The sequence below is a fragment of the Botryllus schlosseri genome, chromosome 10 (assembly GCF_051294905.1).
Source record: "Botryllus schlosseri isolate E-star chromosome 10, Bs_hap1, whole genome shotgun sequence".
In the NCBI taxonomy this organism is placed as follows: Eukaryota; Metazoa; Chordata; class Ascidiacea; order Stolidobranchia; family Styelidae; genus Botryllus; species Botryllus schlosseri.
Window position 1 is genome coordinate 22,559,851 of NC_137245.1, and position 21,851 is coordinate 22,581,701.

At 41.0% G+C, this 21,851-nt stretch overlaps 1 protein-coding gene across 1 annotated transcript; it reads right to left on the reverse strand.

Annotated features, from left to right (window-relative positions):
- Positions 1-416: 416 nt before the first annotated feature.
- LOC145449230 (uncharacterized) lies at positions 417-19,728 on the reverse strand. The gene is made up of 18 exons (XM_080327698.1): positions 18,563-19,728; positions 15,833-15,908; positions 14,805-14,871; positions 13,807-13,974; positions 13,452-13,554; positions 12,493-12,618; positions 12,089-12,171; positions 11,506-11,723; positions 11,284-11,439; positions 9,739-9,885; positions 9,480-9,671; positions 7,450-7,560; positions 7,248-7,384; positions 7,079-7,180; positions 5,959-6,299; positions 3,558-4,173; positions 1,795-2,315; positions 417-1,120 (listed from the first exon to the last, which is right to left on the reverse strand). The coding sequence occupies exons 1-18, from the start codon at positions 18,663-18,665 to the stop codon at positions 1,010-1,012; spliced, it is 3,378 nt and encodes a 1,125-aa protein (XP_080183824.1). The 5' UTR covers positions 18,666-19,728; the 3' UTR covers positions 417-1,009.
- Between the last annotated feature and the right edge of the window lie 2,123 nt (positions 19,729-21,851).

Here is a 21,851-nt window from a genome sequence, read left to right on the forward strand (position 1 = left end):
CACCTTCCATTACAGTATGGGATCGATTCCTCGACCAAATCTACTGGTCGGCACTGTTTTCTTGAGCGCTTTTCCGACCTTTCAATTTTAACATCCACATGAAATAGTTTTGACATGTCTTGGAAATTGCTGCTTCTACCTGTAATTGAGTAGAAAGTCACGGCGTAACTTCTACTTCCTCAGCAACACTGAGTATTTTAACCGCCACTGATAGTAATCACATTCGCAACACTTTTACATCCATGATCACAATCGTCACTACAGCCAAGGAGTAGCCTGGTCACGACGATATGTCCCATATTGACATTTTAGACTTCGCGTCAGTGGATTCAGGACATAGTGTCTGATATCCGGAAAAGTAAAGACAGAACCCAATACTGTTTATAGTAAAGCCTGACCAAAAATATATTCACGCATTTATAAAATTTATTTTATTTTTCCACAAAATGTAAGGAACTTATAAAGCAACATATTCGAATCAGTACTCAAAGTAAAACGTAGGAATTTACTGGCAGTGGGCGCCCTACCACGCTGAGCTGGACATGGAAAAGAATATATGTTGGAGATATAATTTCCGTATTCACCGTAAACCATTCTGTACCAAGGGTAACATAATTTGCATCAGAGGACATAATAAGTGAAGCGATATTTTAAAATCTACATCGTCAATTCTTTCAAAAGTGTTCATATCAATCATCAAATTCTGCTGTAAAGCTCACATTAGTACCATTCGTATTTAATCCGATTCTTAGTACCAATTCCCAAACTTGGAGGTAATGCACGTTCCGGTCATTAGCAACCCCTGGTATCGCAGCCCATTACAGACATCATGTAAAAAGTATAGTTGATCACGCGACCAGCTCATGATCAAATGCGATCCCCAGCGCCACCGCGTGACGGCGGAATGCGTTCGGTGTAAAGTATCGAAAAGCAGATGTTAGTTGGCAGGCAGTATATAAATCGCGAAAAGTGCACTAAATAAAAGAAACGCAGATGTTGGCGGCCCCCGTCAGACGGTTTGGTCGCTTTGACTGATTTCTAGATGGGTCGTCTCCACCGGTTGGTTAGCGGCTAGTATCACTTCTGGTCGCTCGGGGAATTCTTTTGATGTAGGCGTCGTCTGTTGAAAACGGTCAGGCATCAGGCATGCGCCAATGCGGATACTCGCAGTTTTTCGGCTGCTGATAATCCCATAATGACGCTTGCGTTTAATGCGTTGAGATGAGTAGCCTTATACCGACTGATATACCAGAATCTATAGTCTAACGATATAGTACACTTTACCTGATAGTTTACGCCAAAATGAAATTGCGACAAATTTCAACAAGAACATCCAACTATTGCACCCCGTACGAAATTCACTTATTTACAATAAATTTCCAGCTGATTAAGAAATTATTACTTCGAGTAAAACAGGCGTACTTGCAGTTCGGGAAACCAAGTTCACCGTCATTTACACGCAGTGAACCTCCATAAATCAATCCGACAGCACTGAAGACCGATCACACTTGAAGAGTTGAAGGAGCGATCACGTCATTTGACAGGCCGATAAATGTTGACCGCGGTAGAGCGATACCGATATTTCTACGGGACAGACCTAGGTCACAGTAGGTCGGGCGTTTATTTGACCTGTATTTGATCTCGCTTAACACGTTGGGTGCATATCTAGTTCTCGATTCAGAATCGAATCACTCAGGCAACTGACTTAGCCCAGCCCAGTTATGAGTATAAGCTAAGTGTTAACTGGATCTTTTCAGACCACCATACGCTGATATTAGCACATCCTCAACTTACCGACTTGCCACTAGGATTCCTCTTTCGCATTTGCGACGGGTCGACTTGATCCCGGAAAAAACTGTTGTGGTTCGGATCCACGTCCGGGGTGGTCGGATTGCTTTTCGAATGAATATCAGACGGATAAAATGAAGGCGCCGACTGCGGGTGCGGCAAGACATGGTTAGGCTTGGCGGAGTATCCCACCGGGATCTCGCTGTTAGCGCGTCGCATTTGCTTGTTGGAAAGCGTGTTTCTACCCGGCTGCCCGCTCGGGGACACCAAATACATCGGCGCTTGCTCCATTAGAGGAGTGTTTGTGGAACTAGGGGGTTGATATCGTTTCAAATTGTCGCCGATTTGTAATTGATTCGGCCGGATGAGGTCTGTAGTCCTTTGTTGCATGTTGGGAGGATAGTTCCCCGGTGAATCCGGAAGCGGAGAGGTCTCCTCTTCAATTGACTGGTAGGGCGGGGGTTTCGCGACGTACGGGCGATGATTGCTGACTCCCGACTCGCTAGGGTAGCGCCGCCTTCCTTGCGCTGGGAAATGCAAAAGCGTGTAAATGGTAAGTACAAAATCGTCAATAAATATCACTCTCAATCAAAGCAAAGACAGAATGATTTAGCCTTAATCAAGATTTGTTTTCGACTGCACGAATAGGTCAAGACAATTATTTCAGGATATAGCATCCTCGATGTACTCATATTGCCAAGTCGGTACCAAATTAGTTGCAGTTTTGCGTTCATTAGAGCAGGACTTTTGAAACTGTGAGTGGTGTGCACCGTGCATGCATAATTTGGATTAAAATGTTGTACTCTATTTACACCGCGGTGTAAGTCTGAGGCAGGTTCTGGTTTCTGTTGCCATGAGTGCATATTCACACCTGTGTATCAGGGGTGTACACGGGTGAAAATACACACCCTTTCCGCTTAGAGTGATATACATGTTGATAAAATTGCGCGAAAAATTTGATTACTGCAGCGACTTAACTAACTTTCCTTATACGTTTCATCTTCTTAAAAGTAAAATATAATCATATTACTGTAGGCCTGTTTGTATTTCGTTGGTGGTACAAGATTTGAAATAGCCGATCTCTGTTGATCAGGTCGGAGCAACTGTTACTACTGTCGGCGTGATTCAACATATTGATGATATGTGCAGATTAGATTCGTTCACAATATGTGCTTGATAGGAACGCATCAATGGTGAGATGCTCAATGCTCATAGCAATCGAAACTGCGAAACTTGAAGATGAATGCTTTGCATGAAAAATAAGATAGACAGAAAATGTGTTTCTGGTGTCAGCATTAAAGAGATATTTATAGTTTATAATTGATGCTTTCCTGCATTTTAAAGACCACAATTTGATACACCCCGTTGAAAATAAGCCTATTAGACACGCTCATTAAATGATGAGCTGGTAAATAAGGTGATTGGACTGAAAAGGGTTTCAGACAATAGTTCGCAGATTGTACAAAAGTCAATAAAATTGATAGCCAGCCATGTGTGGAAGCGGACTATATTAAAGGTTGTATGGTTGACGCTGTCAACGTTATGTGACCTGAGAGTTACTTGATTACTGACCGCGTCTGCTTGTTACTAAAATGAGTTGAAATGCAGTCGCGTGTCAACCAATGGGAAGAATTCAAATCCAATTCGAGTACTTCACGACAAACACACGAGATTCATGCATAATAAAGAATATCGGACTTGTGTAAAATTACCAATGTAATCGAAACACGTTGAAAGCTCAAAACAACAACATAACTTCTAACACCCACCTCTCGGATCCTCCATTCCGGGCGGAGGTAGCGTGTCCGCGTAACCGCGCGGTGGCTGCTGGGTCTGTTGTTGCACATCATGCGGCCCGGCCCGATTGTACCTCCCCTCGCGTAGCATTTTACGGTCCAAACTAGTAGTCTGGTGTGAACCCGGCATAACTTTCGCGTTTTTAGCGGGAGATTGGTGCCAACCCGCTGCTGCAGGGTCAAAATGTTGTGGCATTGGGCCAGGCGTGCCTGGATAATGATGCTGCATTTGATGGTCGAACGGATTTTGATTCGACATATAGGGGATTGGAGTCATGGTGTGCTTGTACCCTTGCGGGGCTACGTTTGTCGGCATTTGGAGAGACAGCTGGCGTCTCAACTCTCGGCCGGGCGGCCTTGATTGTCCAGCGGTAGCGCTCATCGACCGGTGCATGCCCGCAGATTGTGGCGACGGGGGCTGCGTGGCGTCTACCACCATTTCCCCGTTTAATCCGGAGTCGTTGCTGTCTCTGGAGACTTGGCGTTTGACTCCGTGTGGTTGGGGTATTCGCTCTATGCTGTCGTCGCGGCGGTAGGACGAGGTGTTGGATCGTCTGTTCACGGACGACTCTCTTTTCCTTCTGGATTTCTGAAACGCGAATGCGGTACGTGGCTGTTAGCTCAAAAGGAACAAGAAACTGGCCTCTGGAATGATGTTAGAAGATTTAGATCCCTTCGTTCAACGTACTAAGCCGATATGAATTACAAAGTTCAGAATAATCGCTTTCAACTCTATATAAAACGGCGGAATGGATGGTCGACGATTTGCAGACACATAATATACTATAAAAATCATGCTTCAAAATACCCATCCCGCTGGAAAAAATAAGTTGTTGTTGTTATTTGTTGTTTGTGGTAAACATGGTGTTTGTTGACTACTATGGTCATTTACACGAGTTCAATTTTCTTCATTTTTATTCCGTAGATGCCGGCTTGTAGCACGGCCCACTTCTAGGCTTTTATAAGACACCGCTTACACGGATAAGATGGCGTAAAAATGACTCGTCCATTAATTAGTCGCATGCCTTCGGAACTGTAATCAATTGTGTAGCGAGGACGCTGATTCGATTCGATGGATAACTAACGGTAATATACTGCAAACGAAAATAGTGTATTGCGTCGATCTTCACCCCAGCGCAGGTTGGAATCAGATTAACGGTACAAAATATTGCTTTCACACCAATTTAAATCGGTGAAAACGATTCCGATACACACACCATGGTGTTTTACTACCCCACAACGCCACCTAACGACAGTACACGTAAACATGACTTGCTATATATCCATGGGATGTAGCTGGGGTTACCATACGTCCTCTTTTAAAAGGATTTCTCCTCTTTTCTACTTTTATGAAAGTGTTCTCGGAGGACACCCCAAATGTCCTCTTTTTTGAGAATTTTGGTTAAATATAGGCCAAAATTCGACTGAGATACAGTAAATCAGCACTGAAGTAACGCTCCGGCGGCTATTTCGGGAGCTGAGCCGGAATGTTGACCTTTTTGTATAGTCAACCGACCACGGGAGAAATTTACCATTTTTTCAGGATTTTCCTCCGGTATTGCAAGTCTGAAAATTTTGAAAAGTATCCTCTTTTCAGATTTCCAAACTATGGTAACCCCAGATATTGCTCCATAATGTTTGGCGTATTTAGTTCGTTTTCCCCCAATATAAACAAACTGTGCTGATAGCATGATTTGCACCCTACAACATGGAGGAAATCTGGTGAAAAAACCCAATTCCCAACCAAGAATTTACAGTTGCACCCTTTCACAATTCACATACGATCGGAGACAGGATGAAAACTCGTATGGGACAGGGGAAAATTTCGACAGTTGCATGACAATAGATATCCCTTGTGACGTAGTGAATGCTGCTGTAGAATAGAGATGTGCAGGATCAGGATATTGGATTCGAACCGGACAGGAATCCGGCAAGTTTTTCTCACACAGGATCGGACCCGGATGCACATTTTTGCCTAAGTGACGGATCCGGATCAGGACAGGATTCTGTTAACTTTGATATTTTGCATGAACTTGGGATCAGCATTGCACCACTATTTCGAAAAGTCCCTGTGTGTTATTAAAAAAACGCTGTCCATTAATGCTTCAGAATGCATAAAAATGAACTAAACTTTCGTATACTACTGGTGCAAAAGAGTACGGTAGCCTAAATTTAACAGTAGCCCACAAATACATGGTAATAACGTTCTGTGGTCTTTTGATGGCAAAATGCGGCCCGTTATACACGGGAAGTTGAGAACCCCTGGTGTAGAGTGTATACACAATGTTCAAAACTGAATTAAAATAACAGAGGCGCCTGCGTCACTTAGCTACGCCGGTGTTAGTATTTCTCAGGCTGATTTAGAAATCCGTACCTTTTCAAATGAACTAGAATTTCCGTCGGACTTGTCGTCGATAAACGCGTCGTCTTCTTCTATGCTGCTATCGCTTCGCTTGCTATGCAGGCGTTGCTGCGAATGATTCGACGCAGGTTGCTTTTGGTTGTAGGAATTTCTCTTCGCGTCTTTCGACAGATTCGTGTCTCGCGGGGATCGCTTTTTCGTCTTCTTAGTTTTCTTGCCGTTTGTAAATTTATCTTTTCGGCAGTGGCGAATTAGTAGCCACACGATTACTATGATCGCGACACCGATGGCGATACCTATCAATAGCGATATCACGTCCAAGCTGAACGAAGCGGCGGCTACATTCGGATCAGCTGGAAATAAAGGATACTTTTCGTAGAGTTGACCCTCAATACGGTAACTAAATGGATATGATGAGGAGATTACAGTGTTGAAGGGCACACTGAAATCCGTGAATGATATTTTTTGCTATATTTTGCTAGAATTGTGGTTTCGAATTGGAAAACGTGACCAAGCACTAGAAGTGGTCGGTAACGAAGTACTTTTACGTTTACGAGGTACTCAAGTAAGTTTGGCATAATTGTACTACTTATTCAAGTGAATCTGTTTTTCATTTCTACTTCACAATGTGTAAGCAAATATTTACTTTTTAAACTTTCGAGTTAGTAAAATATAAAGTAGTTTGGGGATATATTTTCATTCATTTCAGGAGTGTAATTGTCATAACAACTGATTCAAATTGAAATAGTCCCTCCTATATCACTGTAACTGAGTATATTTACGAACAGTGCACCTGTTTGTAGGGTCATTTTGCATCAGTCGCGAAGATGCACTCTGCTATTTGGACAGTAGCCACCTCCGATTAGGTGCTAAAAGTATGCGATCCCTCGACCGAATCTACTTTTGAATCTTCTTACATGAGTAATTTGAAGATGTTCATTATTACAGTTTCACTTGAAGTAATTTTGACATGTCTTGGAAATGGATCATTCTACTTGTAACAGAGTAAAGATTGATGGCGTTACTTCTACTTCTACTTGAGTAGGGTTACCTACGCTAACTAATTTGACTAAACCAAGCAAATGAAAATATTGGCCCCGATATGAAGGTAGTGCAATGTGGTATGAAATACCTTTCGTATCTGCGATTGTTGGTGGCGGGACTACCGTTTGGATGTCAGTCTTGCTTCCGTTTGTTCCGCCTGTCTTATTTACGTTGAGACTGTCTAAAGTTCCTGGGACACAATAGAATGAATATCATTGCAAAACGCCGCGACAATAATGGCGCCCGACCCGTATTACCTTTGTCAACCTCGCATTGTGGCAGTAAGCCCACATTTCCGTAGACGATATCTTGCTCCAAATCATTTTCACGCTTTACAGACACGCATTTAGTGGAGTCCCAGGCGCAGTGCGGATCGCGTGCTTCGATACATTTCCTGCGAGTATTCGCACACGCGTATAACTCATGAATTTCGCACACGGACATACTGCGACCTATTACCTCTTGCAGGTCGATTGCGCGATGGGACACATCGGAACGGACACGACGCAGGACGAAAACGCGACCAGAATGTATCCGCTTAATTTGTCCACTTTGATATCGAGAACTTTCCTGAAATATCACAATGAGATTGATTGTTGTCAATAAAACGAATCATCACAATCACTGCTCCCTCTAAGCTGCGCGCGTGCGCATTTGCGCAGTGCTGATACGGTCTCTGCGCACAGAAAATCGAAGCAGCGCACAAACAAGCCGAAGTGATGACCTGTTTTTAGTCGTTACGCACTGTTGTCCAAGGGACCGCGCAGCGAGTTGGTGAGGGCGCGCAGACTAGTGAAAAATTAGAGGGAACATTGATTACAATGCCCATTTATGCCCCATTTCAAACATGCCAGTCTCCAGTCTCGTATACCAAGGGCTGCATTTCAAACAGACGGTGTTTTAAAACACTTTGTTTAAAACATGTTTTAAACAGTGTTGTAAACAAATTCCTTTTTAAAAAATCAAAATGGTGTTTTTTTTCAAACGTTGTATAATGGTGCCATAATTGTTTAAACCCTTTCAAAAACATGTAGTGTGAGCCTACGGACGACTTGCCCCCATTATAGTAGACGTATACGATATGGAGTGGTTGGAACCCTCAAAATCGACAGTAAGAGCAAGTATAGATATAGATAATTGGTATGGGCTGACTGTTCTGATGAGGATGACCGCCGACCGTAAAAATGCTGCATAACGATGTAGTCCTGGTTGAAGATATTCTTGGTCTGTTTATGACAGTGGTCGGAAGCCATTTTCCTCGAAGGGGCCATATTTACCCTATGTTTTCAATTGTCAATGTCAATCCACTGCGACATCACAATTAACTATTCGCGACGTCATTACTAGAAGAAAAAAAATAAAACATGTTTTAAACAGGAGCTATGTTTTAACCATGCTAGTTTTAAATTGATTTTTGTTTTAAATGCAACCCTAATCGTACCAGTGTCTCGAGAAATTATAAAATGCAGATCTGTACTTTTTAAATTGCACTAGAAATTGGTGCGATTTTCGAAAATATATATTCAGTAGGGGTGTTCAAAAATGACTTTTTTTTCCTCAAATTGTTCTGGCTACTTGATAAAATTGCTAGGTTACCTAATTTAAGCCTACACACCAAATGTGGTTCAATTCCAACCCGTAGCCGCATTGCTACAGGAGAACAAAGTTTCTATTTATTGCATAAAAATTAATATAAAAAAATTTCAAAATTTTCTGTTCGCCCCATGAAAGTGTTAGGTTGTCTATAGAAACGATGTTCACCAGATTTGACACAATTACAACCAGTGGAAGTGGTGTTATTGCCGTCGAAAAATTTGGATTTGAATAAAATGGTATTTACAGTGGCCAATTCTTTGATTATTATTTATTATAGTTGTGCTCACCGTAGATACTATTTTATTCAAATCCAAATTTTTTGACGGCAATAACTCCACTTCTACTGGTTGGAATTAAGTAAAATTTGGTGAACATCGTTACCATAGACAACCTAACACTTTCATGGAGTGAACAGAAAATTTTGATTTTTTTTATAATAATTTTTATATAATAAATAGAAACTTTGTTCTCCTGTAGCAATGCGGCTACTGGTTGGAATTGAACCAAATTTGATGTGCAGGCTTAAATTAGGTAACCTAACAATTTTAACAAGCAGCCAGTACAATTTGAGAAAAAAAGTCATTTTTGAACACCCCTAATATTTAGTTTGGCAGTTGCTATGTCGCCCAGTTGTTGTGATAATTCCAATCACAACTGGGATGGAAAGACATCCCTGAACTACTACCCAAACCAACCGCCCAAACAGTAAGTGGTAAGTAGTTTATTAGAGGTGGAAGTAGTCATAATAAATAGCAGCGTGGGTCAGTATAGTGACACAATACATAGGCTACTTGAGCACTTCGAATAAGTAGAAGTAGTTCGTTACTGACCAGCTCTGGAAATAACCTATTCCTAAAGTATCAGGTCGCGAATCCGACGTGAATCGCACTTACTTGTCGCCGTCAGAGCCGCATTTTCCTTCCTCGTAGACGACCATTTCTCCGACGAAATGCGATTCCTCGAATTGGCCCGTAACCGGCGGAATGACTTTGAGAAGCCTGCCGTCCGTGGTGCCCAATAAAAGGACGAGGTATTGCGTCGTAGAACCGGCAGAGGGATCGACGGTTATCGCGGAAAACTGATACCTGCGACGAAGATCAAAACATTTAGATAGCTACAGAACGCGGTAAGGCAGTCCGCAGTTTTACTTACTGGGCGTGGAGTTTCATGAAAAGAGGTGCCCGGGCACGGCCAGCGTTCGACCAGCTCGGCACCGACCGTGATTTCAGCGGGTGGTTCCGAATGAACTGGAGATTTTCAACTGACAGAATGGAGTTGCCCTTGTTGTCGTAGCTGCACCTGGAATATTTCAATGATCGATTAACATAAGATGAACAACAAATAATGCCACGTTATATATGCATGTTCTCGGCGGTATATCCGGGACCCATTTCGGTTAGGCTTCTTAAAAGTTGTTCATTTGCGACAACGTGCATCTAGTATGGATGGTAAACTGATCACAGACAATATTCACAATTAAGTTATTCATATCTTACGCTTTTATGACGGAACCATGTTAGACCAAAGTAAATGTGAACAGTATATTCATCATCATTGATTGATAATAAAATCGGTAAGCTTGATGTAGATTACTGGTGCCGATATTAATCATGGGGAACATAGGAATTGTTAAAAATCGAACTATTGGCTTATGGAACAAAATGTGTCGGTTTCGGTGATTCTGTAATACAAAACGGTAGAACGTTTTTTTTTCAGCGAGCCTCAGTGGCGATATTGCACCCAAAGTCATATTTCCATTCCGCCTGAAGAGCTACATAACTCCAGTGCCATTGGCAGTGAGCATTTGAACTGAATTAGGTTTATTGGGAATGAGATTGTATTGTTATTGTACAGTAATTTAGGTTGAAGGCATGCAGTTGATAGCTATCGTTAATCCCGACTGTTGCTAACCTGCTTTGATTACTGGCTTGAAGTTTGTGTGCCAAAATACGTTCCTAATATGTAGACCTGTGATTTACATGGTAAGGTTTTAGGTACTTGGGGGGGGGGGGGTAAATGGGGATTAGCTACTCGGCTTTTTGCCCCATGGCGATATCTGGCGATATTAGGTTGGAGACGTGATTTCGGGTAAGATGAAAGCTGGGTGGTCAAAGTATTAAGCGTTTTAATTTAAGTAGACTTAGAAGTAACGCCCTTGTAGGAATTTCCAGTATATGTCAAAACCACTACAAGTGGAGGTAAAAATGGAGTACTCAAGTTCTGTGTAGTTGCAAAATAATGATTTGGTCGTGGGGTCACATACATTTATGAATAGCTACTCTCTGAATTTGAGGGTGCGTGAATAATGTAAAATGACATTTCGAATATATTGTCCGTTACCGCGATGTACCGCGCATCAGTAGGTATGAGAATTTCACCGATAAAAGTGAAAACATCTCTCAAGACTACTTTCTACTTAAAAATATCCAAAGTGTGAAAAGTAAGTAGCTTTTTCAACATACTGTTAAGTGGAAGCGGAAGTAGCATAAACACATAACCACTCTAGTTAGTGGTGCATGTAGGCAAAACCAACTTGGGTACTTCGAAATAGTAGAAGCACTAGGTTACGAACCACCTGTGGGTACACGTAATTGATCTTACAGAAAATCGACACAATTGCATACTTTTCTTTATTCGTGATGCATTCGTCTCCCATTCTACTTATTTCATATATATTGACAAGCAGTCTGGACTCACTCGCTCATTGCGTTGGTTACCGCCGAATTACTTTCCTTTTCCAGCCAGTAGTGCATGCCATTGTTTCCCGCGTGCCTCTCTAGAAAGGGCCCTCGCATTGTCTCCTCAATATCGTGATCCACGTAAGCACAGACAGCCGATCCCCAAATACTATTCCTAAAAGATAGCGAGCACTCGCAATTAGCACAGCTCCCTCTAATCGCACTGAAATGATGTGATTACTTCGGCGTGTTCATCGCGGCAAACAAGATACTCTGCGTTGGATTCCCGGGCATTTGATAGAAGTCAGTAGCGGCGGCTATTTCGTTGAAATAAAACGGCGGGTCGCCGGGGTACGAACAGTTCAACCGCGCTTTTGCGAAGGATGTGAACTGGTCGTTTAGTACGCGCTCTCCGCCTGCTTCTCCTTTGCATAGCTGACCCACTCTTGTGTATGTCATCTGCGAGGGTAAAACATCATAACTACACGCAAAGGAAAATAATAGGCCACTTTATACTTATGGTGGATTAATTGTCACACTTTTCATAAATAAAGTAAAATCGATCGCCTGTAAATGTAACACACTTCTGCTGTATATAACAAGTTTGCTCATCCATCAACTTTCTGCCGATTATTAAGCGGATACGAGGGCCGCAGACATACAGCACTTGCCGCCACCATATTGGGCTGTTAGCAAACATAACCTCTAACAAAACATGATACTTTTTTAACTAGCAAACAAAGTAAAGAGTGTCTTCTGATAACGGGATTAGATAGAACCATGCAACTTTGTTAAATAGCCGGAAGACACAAAACATCGCTTACTCCGGATTCTTCCTCGACCGCGGTTTCTTTGAAAAAGATATAAACTTTCGGCGTTGTCTCCACAAACTTAACAAACCATGGATCTGTAAATGCAATCCAATCGAATCACTAACCAAGTTACTAATAGGAAACATTTTTCAATGGCACAAAATGCTTGGTGTACGTTGGAGAAATATGACCGTTAAAAACCAAGCTTCAGGTAACGAATGTAGCACTAGAAAATCTCGTAACCAAAGTCTTCTCCACGTAGGTGAATTCTTAACAGTCTGCCATTGTCATAGTGATTGTACTTGGATGATAGAATATGAATGCGTCACAATACCGGTATTGATATACTATTCGAGCCAACATTGAAGACTAAAACTAAAGGTTCACTTTCATGATAAATGAATCTAATCTCTTACTGTTTAGCGATCTTTCGTCTTTCCTTGTCATTTTGAGATTTTTGTTATTACTATCGACTTTGCTTCGGGATATGACAGGCTTTCTAGCCAGTAAATCCTCTAATGTAGCAGCATATAAATCCCCGCCTGAAATAAAAGTTTCGCAACGTTCGTGATTACTGCCATTATTTCGGCTTACTGTCATATCTCCTACCTCTGTCACATACAGAGAGACTAAGAGAGAATTGTTATTTGAAAGTACGTTATACATCAGGTGTGACCAACCCGTGGCCCGCGAGATGAATTTTAGTAGCCCGTGCGGAAATTTTAAAAAACAAGCTGTATTATATATAAAAAGATTGCCACGTAATTAATTGTGAAATTGCAAGGTCAGCCAATAATAATATTAGCATGACTGCGAAATTTGGGATGTTGATGACTAATAAAAGACAATTTCGACGAATTGTGGTATCCACGAAAGGTGAAAGAGACCATGCAAATGGCAATCCCCATAGTTATCGTTAATCTCTGTAAATTTTTCATAAGGTAGAGTATATTGTCGCGACAGATATATGCATAGGCTATTTAACTTGAAATTTATCTTCGCGCTTGGCGTGGTTTCGTATTTTTGCCCATGGCCCTTTGGGCAAAAAGGTTGACCAGACCACCCCTGTTATATTTTGTCAACACAATTCTGAATCAGTGCTCTGCAACTACCATTGTAGTGATTTGCAATTATTTAGGTACTAAAATACTTATTGAAACTGAGTTGTAAATGAACGAGATAAGAAAATTCCCAAACTAGTAATGCTTGGCCCGACTGTGGCTATGATTATGCATCACATGATCTATAAAACTCATTGACATATCAGCTGGCACGTGGGAAATAAATAAATAGCCTAAAGCATTACCACCTTTCGGCAATAATGCAGTGTAAAACTACAATTTGGGTAAATGTCGAATAAACTTGGTACACCCACCTGTGTAAAGAGATACTCCAGTCTGCTTAGGGTTGTAAGGACAAATTGACGTTCCAGATAACTCAGGCATTGTCGAATCTTCTTTGAACATGTTCCCGTTTTTCTGCACAATAATATGATTCAGCACCGGTATATCGTACAATTACAAGCTATCGGCTACGACTACAACAACCGCCAATGAGGTAATTGCTTTCCCGAGTCAAAATTGTATCTAAACACGGTGTGATTTTCGATTTGTCTTATGTTTTCACGAAAATAAATTTCCCACCTGCACAGTTACTATAGTTCCGTTACTAACGTCTCATAGATATTAAAGTAGAAGACCTACGTTGCGATAAAGAAAATTCATTCTTACACGGTACGTTCGACATGTTGGATTGAACGAATTCGTGCCACATACGAGAAATTGTTTTCCTGACGATTTGGAAGCAAATATCCGTATGTAGTTATCGCACGCCGTAGGATCGGATATTTTGCGTTTACAGTTGATCACTTCACTGTTCGTCGGCTCCCAGTTTATCACCTGAAATTGGTTAAGGGTTCAGCATGGTGGACTGATCACCAGAATGTCTTTCTATTAGCCGCGGTGTGAATATATAACGCTCGCGAGCCTACCATTCTGAAGTTCTTATACTTTTTGTGGTAATTTTTGTAGGTCATGTCTACCTGCACAGCTTTTCAACTATTAACTTGTAGGAGCACTTCAACGTCTACTCGATCGCTGCTGAAGTCAAACTACTTACTTTTTACGTGTTCGATTTTGACATGCACATTGCGCACTAGTGCACACATAATGTTCGGGTGACTCTGCAAAGGTACGGGTGACTTCGACCCTGCATTACTGTCACAGAATATAATTTGAAGAGACTATTATACTGGAGGTACAAAACTTCTATATACAATTGAATATTGAAATAAACCCTAATATAATCCGCTGACTCTCGTCAGGTGAAATTGTCAGCAACTGGTAGAGTATGCAAAAGAACTTTTTATATCAACAATCGCATCATTCGGAAAATCGTATGCATTTGGGGATGAGTAGGCATTTTGTGCATTGCGTAGTTTTGAAAGTTTTCACAGGAGATCGACGGACGCAGGTTTTCGTCGCCTAGTCGCAACCTACTTCTTCGAACTTCTTATGCGGATCGTTTTCATTCCTTCAGTTTTTGACTACTTTTCATCAGATTTTTATACGTAAAAGGATCCTTACTTCTGCATGAAATCCAAGGAAAATTCCCGACACAATTTTTAATCGCACTCAGGCATTATATTTCAAGTTGGACTGCTTCTAAATGCCGAGCTTTTTCCGTCCTTTCGATTTCACTTTATTGCATATTACATCGCAACCTTTACCTGTTCAATTATATATTCCCCGCCTCCGTCGTCACTTGCATCAATCCGAACAGATGAGATGTTATTCCTGTAAAGGATTGAAAAAGAAACGCTGACGTGACATTGTAATGTGTGTTAGATGAGGTAAACGTGTATGGCTGGATAATGTACTGTTGCCATGCCCCAGGCTTAATTTTCTTATTCGCAATTTCCTTTTAAACGTGCTTGTGTCAATTGTGTGGATATATTCTAATCAGAAAAGAATCGACATAGGACAAGGGAGAGAGGTTGGAACGAGAGAAAGCCTTTGTAGGCAGATGTCGATAACAAGTACTGCCCGTGTACGACAGCGTCATAATCCACCTAACTCGGAAAATAAGTATTACGCAGCTCGGATTTTTCAATCCCAGACGCAGAATCCATCTCAACTATTCAATTCACCCAAATATTCGTACTCTTCCTCTGTGGTGAATCCCATTTGTTAGATAAGACGACACAATGGACATTACGTCACTATTCGGAAGGGGCGTATTTACAGCGTAGCGTAAAATCATGTCATCGGTACTTTCTTGTATCAAATATTTTAAGCCTTTTTGGGTGGTGCATGAAACAATACCCAGTCGTTTTCGATCAGAAAATCTCGGTCATCTGATTTGCACCATACAGTATGGCAAAATCTGGTCAAGTACATGAAGGGTGAATGAATGCAGCCCTTCTTGGTGGCCATTGTGGACTGTGATATTATACCAGCCTAGTCAAGCCTAGTATGTCAAACGCGGGAGAAACCTAGACTCATAATGCAGGCGATGTCTATTGATTTGTGGGCTGGAAGATGTTGCGGTATGTGTACATTGGTGTGGAATCCACACGGCCGATTACATGGCGTATTGACATCGACCTAACAATATGTTAACAACAACACCGCGTTCATGCCGTGACACGATCTTCTTGAACACATCAGACATGTGTACCAATATTTAATCAAACCAACCATAAATCGAAGTTGAAAAGGAATAATCAAACGCAAATGAATCAGCATCGAGACTTACTTGGATAAAACGTAAAAACTGCTGTGTACGTACTCAATGTTATGGACGCCAGAAAATCCAGCTGACAGTAATCCATCTGAAAATAAAAGTAATACCATGAAACTCCTCCTGATGGTTCAATCATACATGTGAGGACATATTTGTTGTAGTTTTACTTTTACCATACATGACAAACTAAACGTAAAATATAAAACATACATTACATGTAAAAAATTGTCCATGGCCAAGTATGGTACATGACATCAGTACAGCGATTAGTGCTGTTGAGTCAATCTTGATATGCATCTCAAAACTGTACGAATTTACCTCACCACTTGCTAAACTGTAGGTTTAACAAACAATTCACTCTGTATAGGCCTACTGCAGTAAGCCATTTCACGAGATACTTCAGAGACATTTGCGACAGGCGTTACGTGAATAAACGATTCCCTATACGCAATGTGGAAATGAGCTTACGAAGTATCAACGCAAATGCCAAGAAGTTGACTATTTTCCAGTCAATACTTGGGGATTCGCGTGACGAATAAACTGAATTATGCTTGTTACGGGCCCATAATGTTTATCGCTTTCTCACCACTCTCGGTTTTATGATATTTGCTACAAGATAGCCATGAGAAGTCATTCGATTTTTTCGACTCCGTGATCTAAACATCTACAGTCCGGTGTCTGTTGAACGGTTTGTTAACAACACGCAGTGAGCAAACTGGTCCCAAGTTTTAGTATCATTAATCGAGTTTCATGACAATATTTCGTATTCTAATCCGTTGTTGCACAGTTGAGTTTATTATGATTCTGATTCGAATCGAATTAAATCGTTTTACAAATGCGCAGCCGACAAATAGCCTACTCTAATTCTGTGTCGGGCGGAGGCTGTAAACCGTAAGACAGCATATAAAAGCAATGTATTAAATAGATCTTTTATTATTGTAATCCTGCCCAGGAGGGACTGATTTCATTACGGGAGTTCTAGAACCAATACATCCATTACGGTCGTCAAGCATAGCAGTTTAGCAGTCAGATCAACGACAGTGAATTTTGCTTGTGCCTGTACCAAGATGGTACAAGATATAGCGATTATAGGATTTACAAATTTGGTGGCTACATGAATCACGACTACGTTTCATATTATTCTGCTACAATCTGAATATTTTGGAAATCACCCCTTCGACGATTTGATTGACAGTTGTTCCACAGCAGTGTCATTTTGTGCACACTGCACGCTACACGCCATTCTGCTGCAAGTGCAAACATCAGATGATCGCACCTCCTCTTTGCCGATATGCAGAGAAGATGAAACATCACATGAACATTGAACAACCTCAACCTATATATTTTTATATAATAAATAGAAACTTTCTTCTCCCGTAGCAATGCGGCTACTGGCTGGAATTGAACCAAATTTGGTGTGTAGGCTTAAATTAGGTAACCTAACGATTTTATCAAGTAGCCAGTACGATTTGAGGAAAAAAAGTCATTTTTGAAGAGCCCTATTGAATATGTCTTATTCGGAGCATGTGCATTGCGAAATGTGCAATTTTGTTCGTGTTTAAGTCTGTTGAATTCCGCATTGCCCGCATGTCTGTCTATTTTCGATTGAAAAATCTTTTAATTAGTTGGGTTGGGATTAGTTTTACGAATGAAGCAGATTGATTCTTCTGATGGTGAAGCAATTCATTTTGAGCACGCAAGATAATAGTACAAGGTTCAATGAGCACGCCGTGGCCTTGAAACGTAACTCATCGCAAATTATAGGGCCGTAGTTAAGTTATAGCCGTGGATTTTAAGTTTGCAGCGATATAGGGATGGGAGATCACTGAACCATATAATAGCCATATTCAACGGCAAGAGAAATTTTTGCGAACTATCCGGCTTTGAAACAAAGAAGGAAAACTATTCACAAAGCTGTGACTACCACTGCGTACGGTAGGAACACGCAGCTCTATATACTACATTACATTTTGACTGACATTATTGATGCAGGATTTCGCTTTTCACAGCCGTCCTATGATGAGTCAGTCGTTTTAACGTCATAATCACGTCAAACTTATTTAAACGAAGACATATTTTGCTGTTAATACGGTGCCTTGAGCGTATTCGTTCTCAAGAATTGCACATGCTGAATAACGAATCATGTGGCTGTAACTTATCTCTTTTATCCAACCCGCGTGCCTTCATTGCTGACAGTAAATCAATGTTCGCTATCTGTAGGCTTAATTCATTATAGGAGTTATATTTTAATGATAGTGAAACCCGACTCGCGGTAGAATATACGAAATATCCGCAGATCTAATTCCACGGCACCATCAAGTGCGTAATTGATACCTAGCTTCTTGTTTATGAGACAGTTTCGCTTGAGTTACCCTGCGCCGGAGGCAAATACCTATTGTTGAGTAAATGTAAGGTAAACCTTCTTGTACACAATCGTCAAACTAGGAATAGATTCCGATTCTTCCTGATATCCCGACGTATTTGACGGGATATTAGGTTGGATTAACAAAGTCGCTATGACTAACCGATGACACATAAAACGGATGTTATGTCCGTTCATGCTTTACGAAGTCTTCGAGTACCGGCTACATGACTGAATTTACCCTGTCCGGTGTGTGGTATTCAGATCTCTCTATTCAAGTTCATACGCACTGCAGAACCACACACTAAATTCCAATCATACGGCCAGGATGCTATGTGGTATGAATTCGTCTGTCGTAATCGTATCTAGACTATACTTACCAGGCTTCTCAAAACTATTTACAGGAGACACATCCGTGGGTAGACGGCCGAGAACGAATCGGCAGCTCAGGATCAGGCAAAGTAAACAGTGTCGACGGAACATTGTTTGACGAAGTCTCTTCGATCTTTTGCCGCGTCGCCCCAAAATTGATTATTTTAGCGCGGACGTCGATTCAAGTCTCGTGTGCGCTTTTGGGCGCTATCTCCGACTTCACAAATGCATCGAGAAATAATAGCTCAAGCATGCGTCATCAGTAATAGACAGATCGACTAATACTGTAAAACAACGGTGATTAAACAGACTATACTCGGCACGGGCAAATCAGTGATTACGATGTCCCCCAAACGCAATTACTCCACTTATTGAATGAAAACCCAGCTTTGATGAATAACTGCACGTCTCATTGGGTTCATAGACAACAGAATTCCTTCGTGGCCTTTGAGGTATTCGCCCATTATTTAGGCCAAGCACGAACCGTAAAGTAATTCGACACCGGAGATCACGAAACAACTGAAGTTATAGTTGAGTTTCAGCAAGGATAAAATTTGACCTTACACTATGATTGTCGTAGCAGCGGATTTATGCATTCCAATTCATAGCAACCAGTTGATGCGAAGATAGCAAATGCGATAACCTCACATGTGGCATAAATCGTGCTTTACCAACTCCAACTCCGTACAGTGCGTACAAATGTACAACGTTTATAGGATGTCGGATGTAGTTGGCTGGAGATGGTAGTGGGCTAAGTCGGTAGACCTAATCCAAAAATATTTATAAAAAAATGTAATTGAACACAACCTGAAGTCGACAGTTCTGATATCATTCCGATTCTTTTCCAGCAACTCAATCAAGCAAACCTTGCTTGTAATATTTGGTTTTCGATTATTCATATGTTTTACACGGAATAAAAGTTGGGGAAGCCTCTACCTTGCTCAAGAAAAACAAATATTGTACCTTTACGTACAATGTTTAGCGTAGAAATATTCTAGTAGAAAACATTGCTTATTCATACCCATAATTGCCATAGTGTAATATGCGTTATATTCGTATCTAATTCTCGCAAGAGCCAAAATACCAGCTGGCCTTTATGATAAAAAATCTACCGTACAATTTTCGGATTAGTTAGGAGCTCAGTGAAGATAAACACAACATTTTACCACAATGATTAACTTCACAATGCCAAACTTCAAATTCTAATTACACCCTCGATACTACTATGTTTGTTGATATTGATATTGATATTAATTAAGAGTATGTGACACTACTAATGATGCATAGTTGAGAAATCAGAACGATGATGAATTCTTTTTGACCAAGTGTAATTTTTTAATGCTTCGAGCGTACGAAGGACATGCATGTGACTTATGACAGCGGTCGTGAATATTTCCAAAACTAGTTGACACACACTAGGATCGTTCTTTACTTTGCTAAGTCGACCTAGGAGACCTTCGTCTATTATATCCAAAGCGGTCTTGCCTTTTCTTCCCAGGACTAATGAAAGTAGATTTAAGCCGAAGCATCCGATCAATTTACCGTCACGTTGAAACGCATCCTATCAACCTTGAGACTACCCGTAATTTACACAATATCCTTCACTCCAATTTCATTCTAAAGCCTTTATCTACCCGCGACCGCATGACGAGTTATCTGCAACTCCCCCCAGCTTGTCATGTATCCTTCAAGTTCGGTTTTTCGATGATTTTAGCATATGAGGCTTATGGTTAATTATTGTAATAAAAATGTAACGAGAATTATGGGGAAAATAGGTGCGAACTACGAAATCCTAGGGAGAGTAAGCATTCATCTCAAATGCAGCGATGTTACGTAGGAAAGCAATTCAATTAAAATCGAGTACAAACACGGGCTGCTGAGTGGGAACACTTTCGGAATATTTTTAGATGAGTACTTCAAAATCAATCTTGGATTAAAAGTACTTATATAATGGCAAATTTTTTTCGCAAATATGATATTTATTATTAAATGTGTAACATTAATATGCAACACTGTTGCACTCGGCCTTTGAAAAACACGCCTTTATTTAGCCTCTACCAGCGTTATCTCCTGAACTACCATAAATGATCTACTTGACTGAAATAAGAGGCTATCTCGGTTTTAGTGCGCATAAACTGCTATATTCGAAATTTCCAAGAGCGATTCGATGCTAATGAAGCTTGATGCTAGTAAAATAACAAGTTTCGTCTTTTCGCATGATTGGCATTCATGGCTCAGCGGATATTTCGCTGTAACAGACAAGAAGATTGAAGCGGGGTGCAATAAATGAAAACTATTCGTCCCAATCTAATGGTGAGTATTCTCATCCTGTTAACTGAATTAATAGATTACCAATTCGAGGAGCCGATCATAGAGATCTTGAATTAACCGGGTTAGCAAGATGCAGGGTCATGGTCTGTAAAATTGCTATTTTGTATTTACTGCCGAGATTTTGCTTTTCACTGCACGATCAAGCGAATAACTCCCGCATAATTAAACAGGAATATCTAAAACTAGATATCCCTGTAATTAAAAAAGGCATGCTTGACTCAGCTGATCGGTGGCGAATATGATCAAAATCAGATTTGTACTCTTTATTATATATGCCGCGCACCGGGACGATGTTGTGTCAAAATGTGTTTCAAATTGATTTGTGAAGCCATGAGGGCGCTGCGGCCTTCGCAAGTTGCTTATTCAGATATGTATCCGGGGTGATATTTTCTCCACTAGCTGCGTTAGTGTTATTGTGAGTGTGATACCACTCTACAACATTCGCGACTGATATCAATTGTTGCCAATATTTCATACTCAATTCGTCCCCTCGCAGTGGATGCAGACTGCAGAGTTTCGTTAGTAACTTGCGGTTGGCCTAGTAAATCCAGCGGAAGATTCGCGATCTAAACCACGATAAAAATAACTCAATAGTTGAGAATAACGGCGAATAATTCTTTACACACAGCGAAATGAGGCCTCCCGGGCTCATGGTTTTACTAAATAGCGTTGATGCGATCTGATATCTCGCACATTTGCTCTGCCCGGAGAAAGTACACGGTACCGTCCGAACGGAGGGAGAATTGAACCAGCTGTGGCGAATACAACCTATTATATTGTTGTCTCACTCTAACATCTTTAATGGAATGGCAGTATTGAAAAGTCGAGTTTGACCATGCCATGAAAGAGGCTTTGTCGTCTCGGTTAAGAGTTACTCCACGTCTTGCGCTAATATTTGAAGCGCCCCTTCATGCCAATCAAATTGAGCTGGAGTTACCAAACAATAGACGAGCAATAGACGTAGGT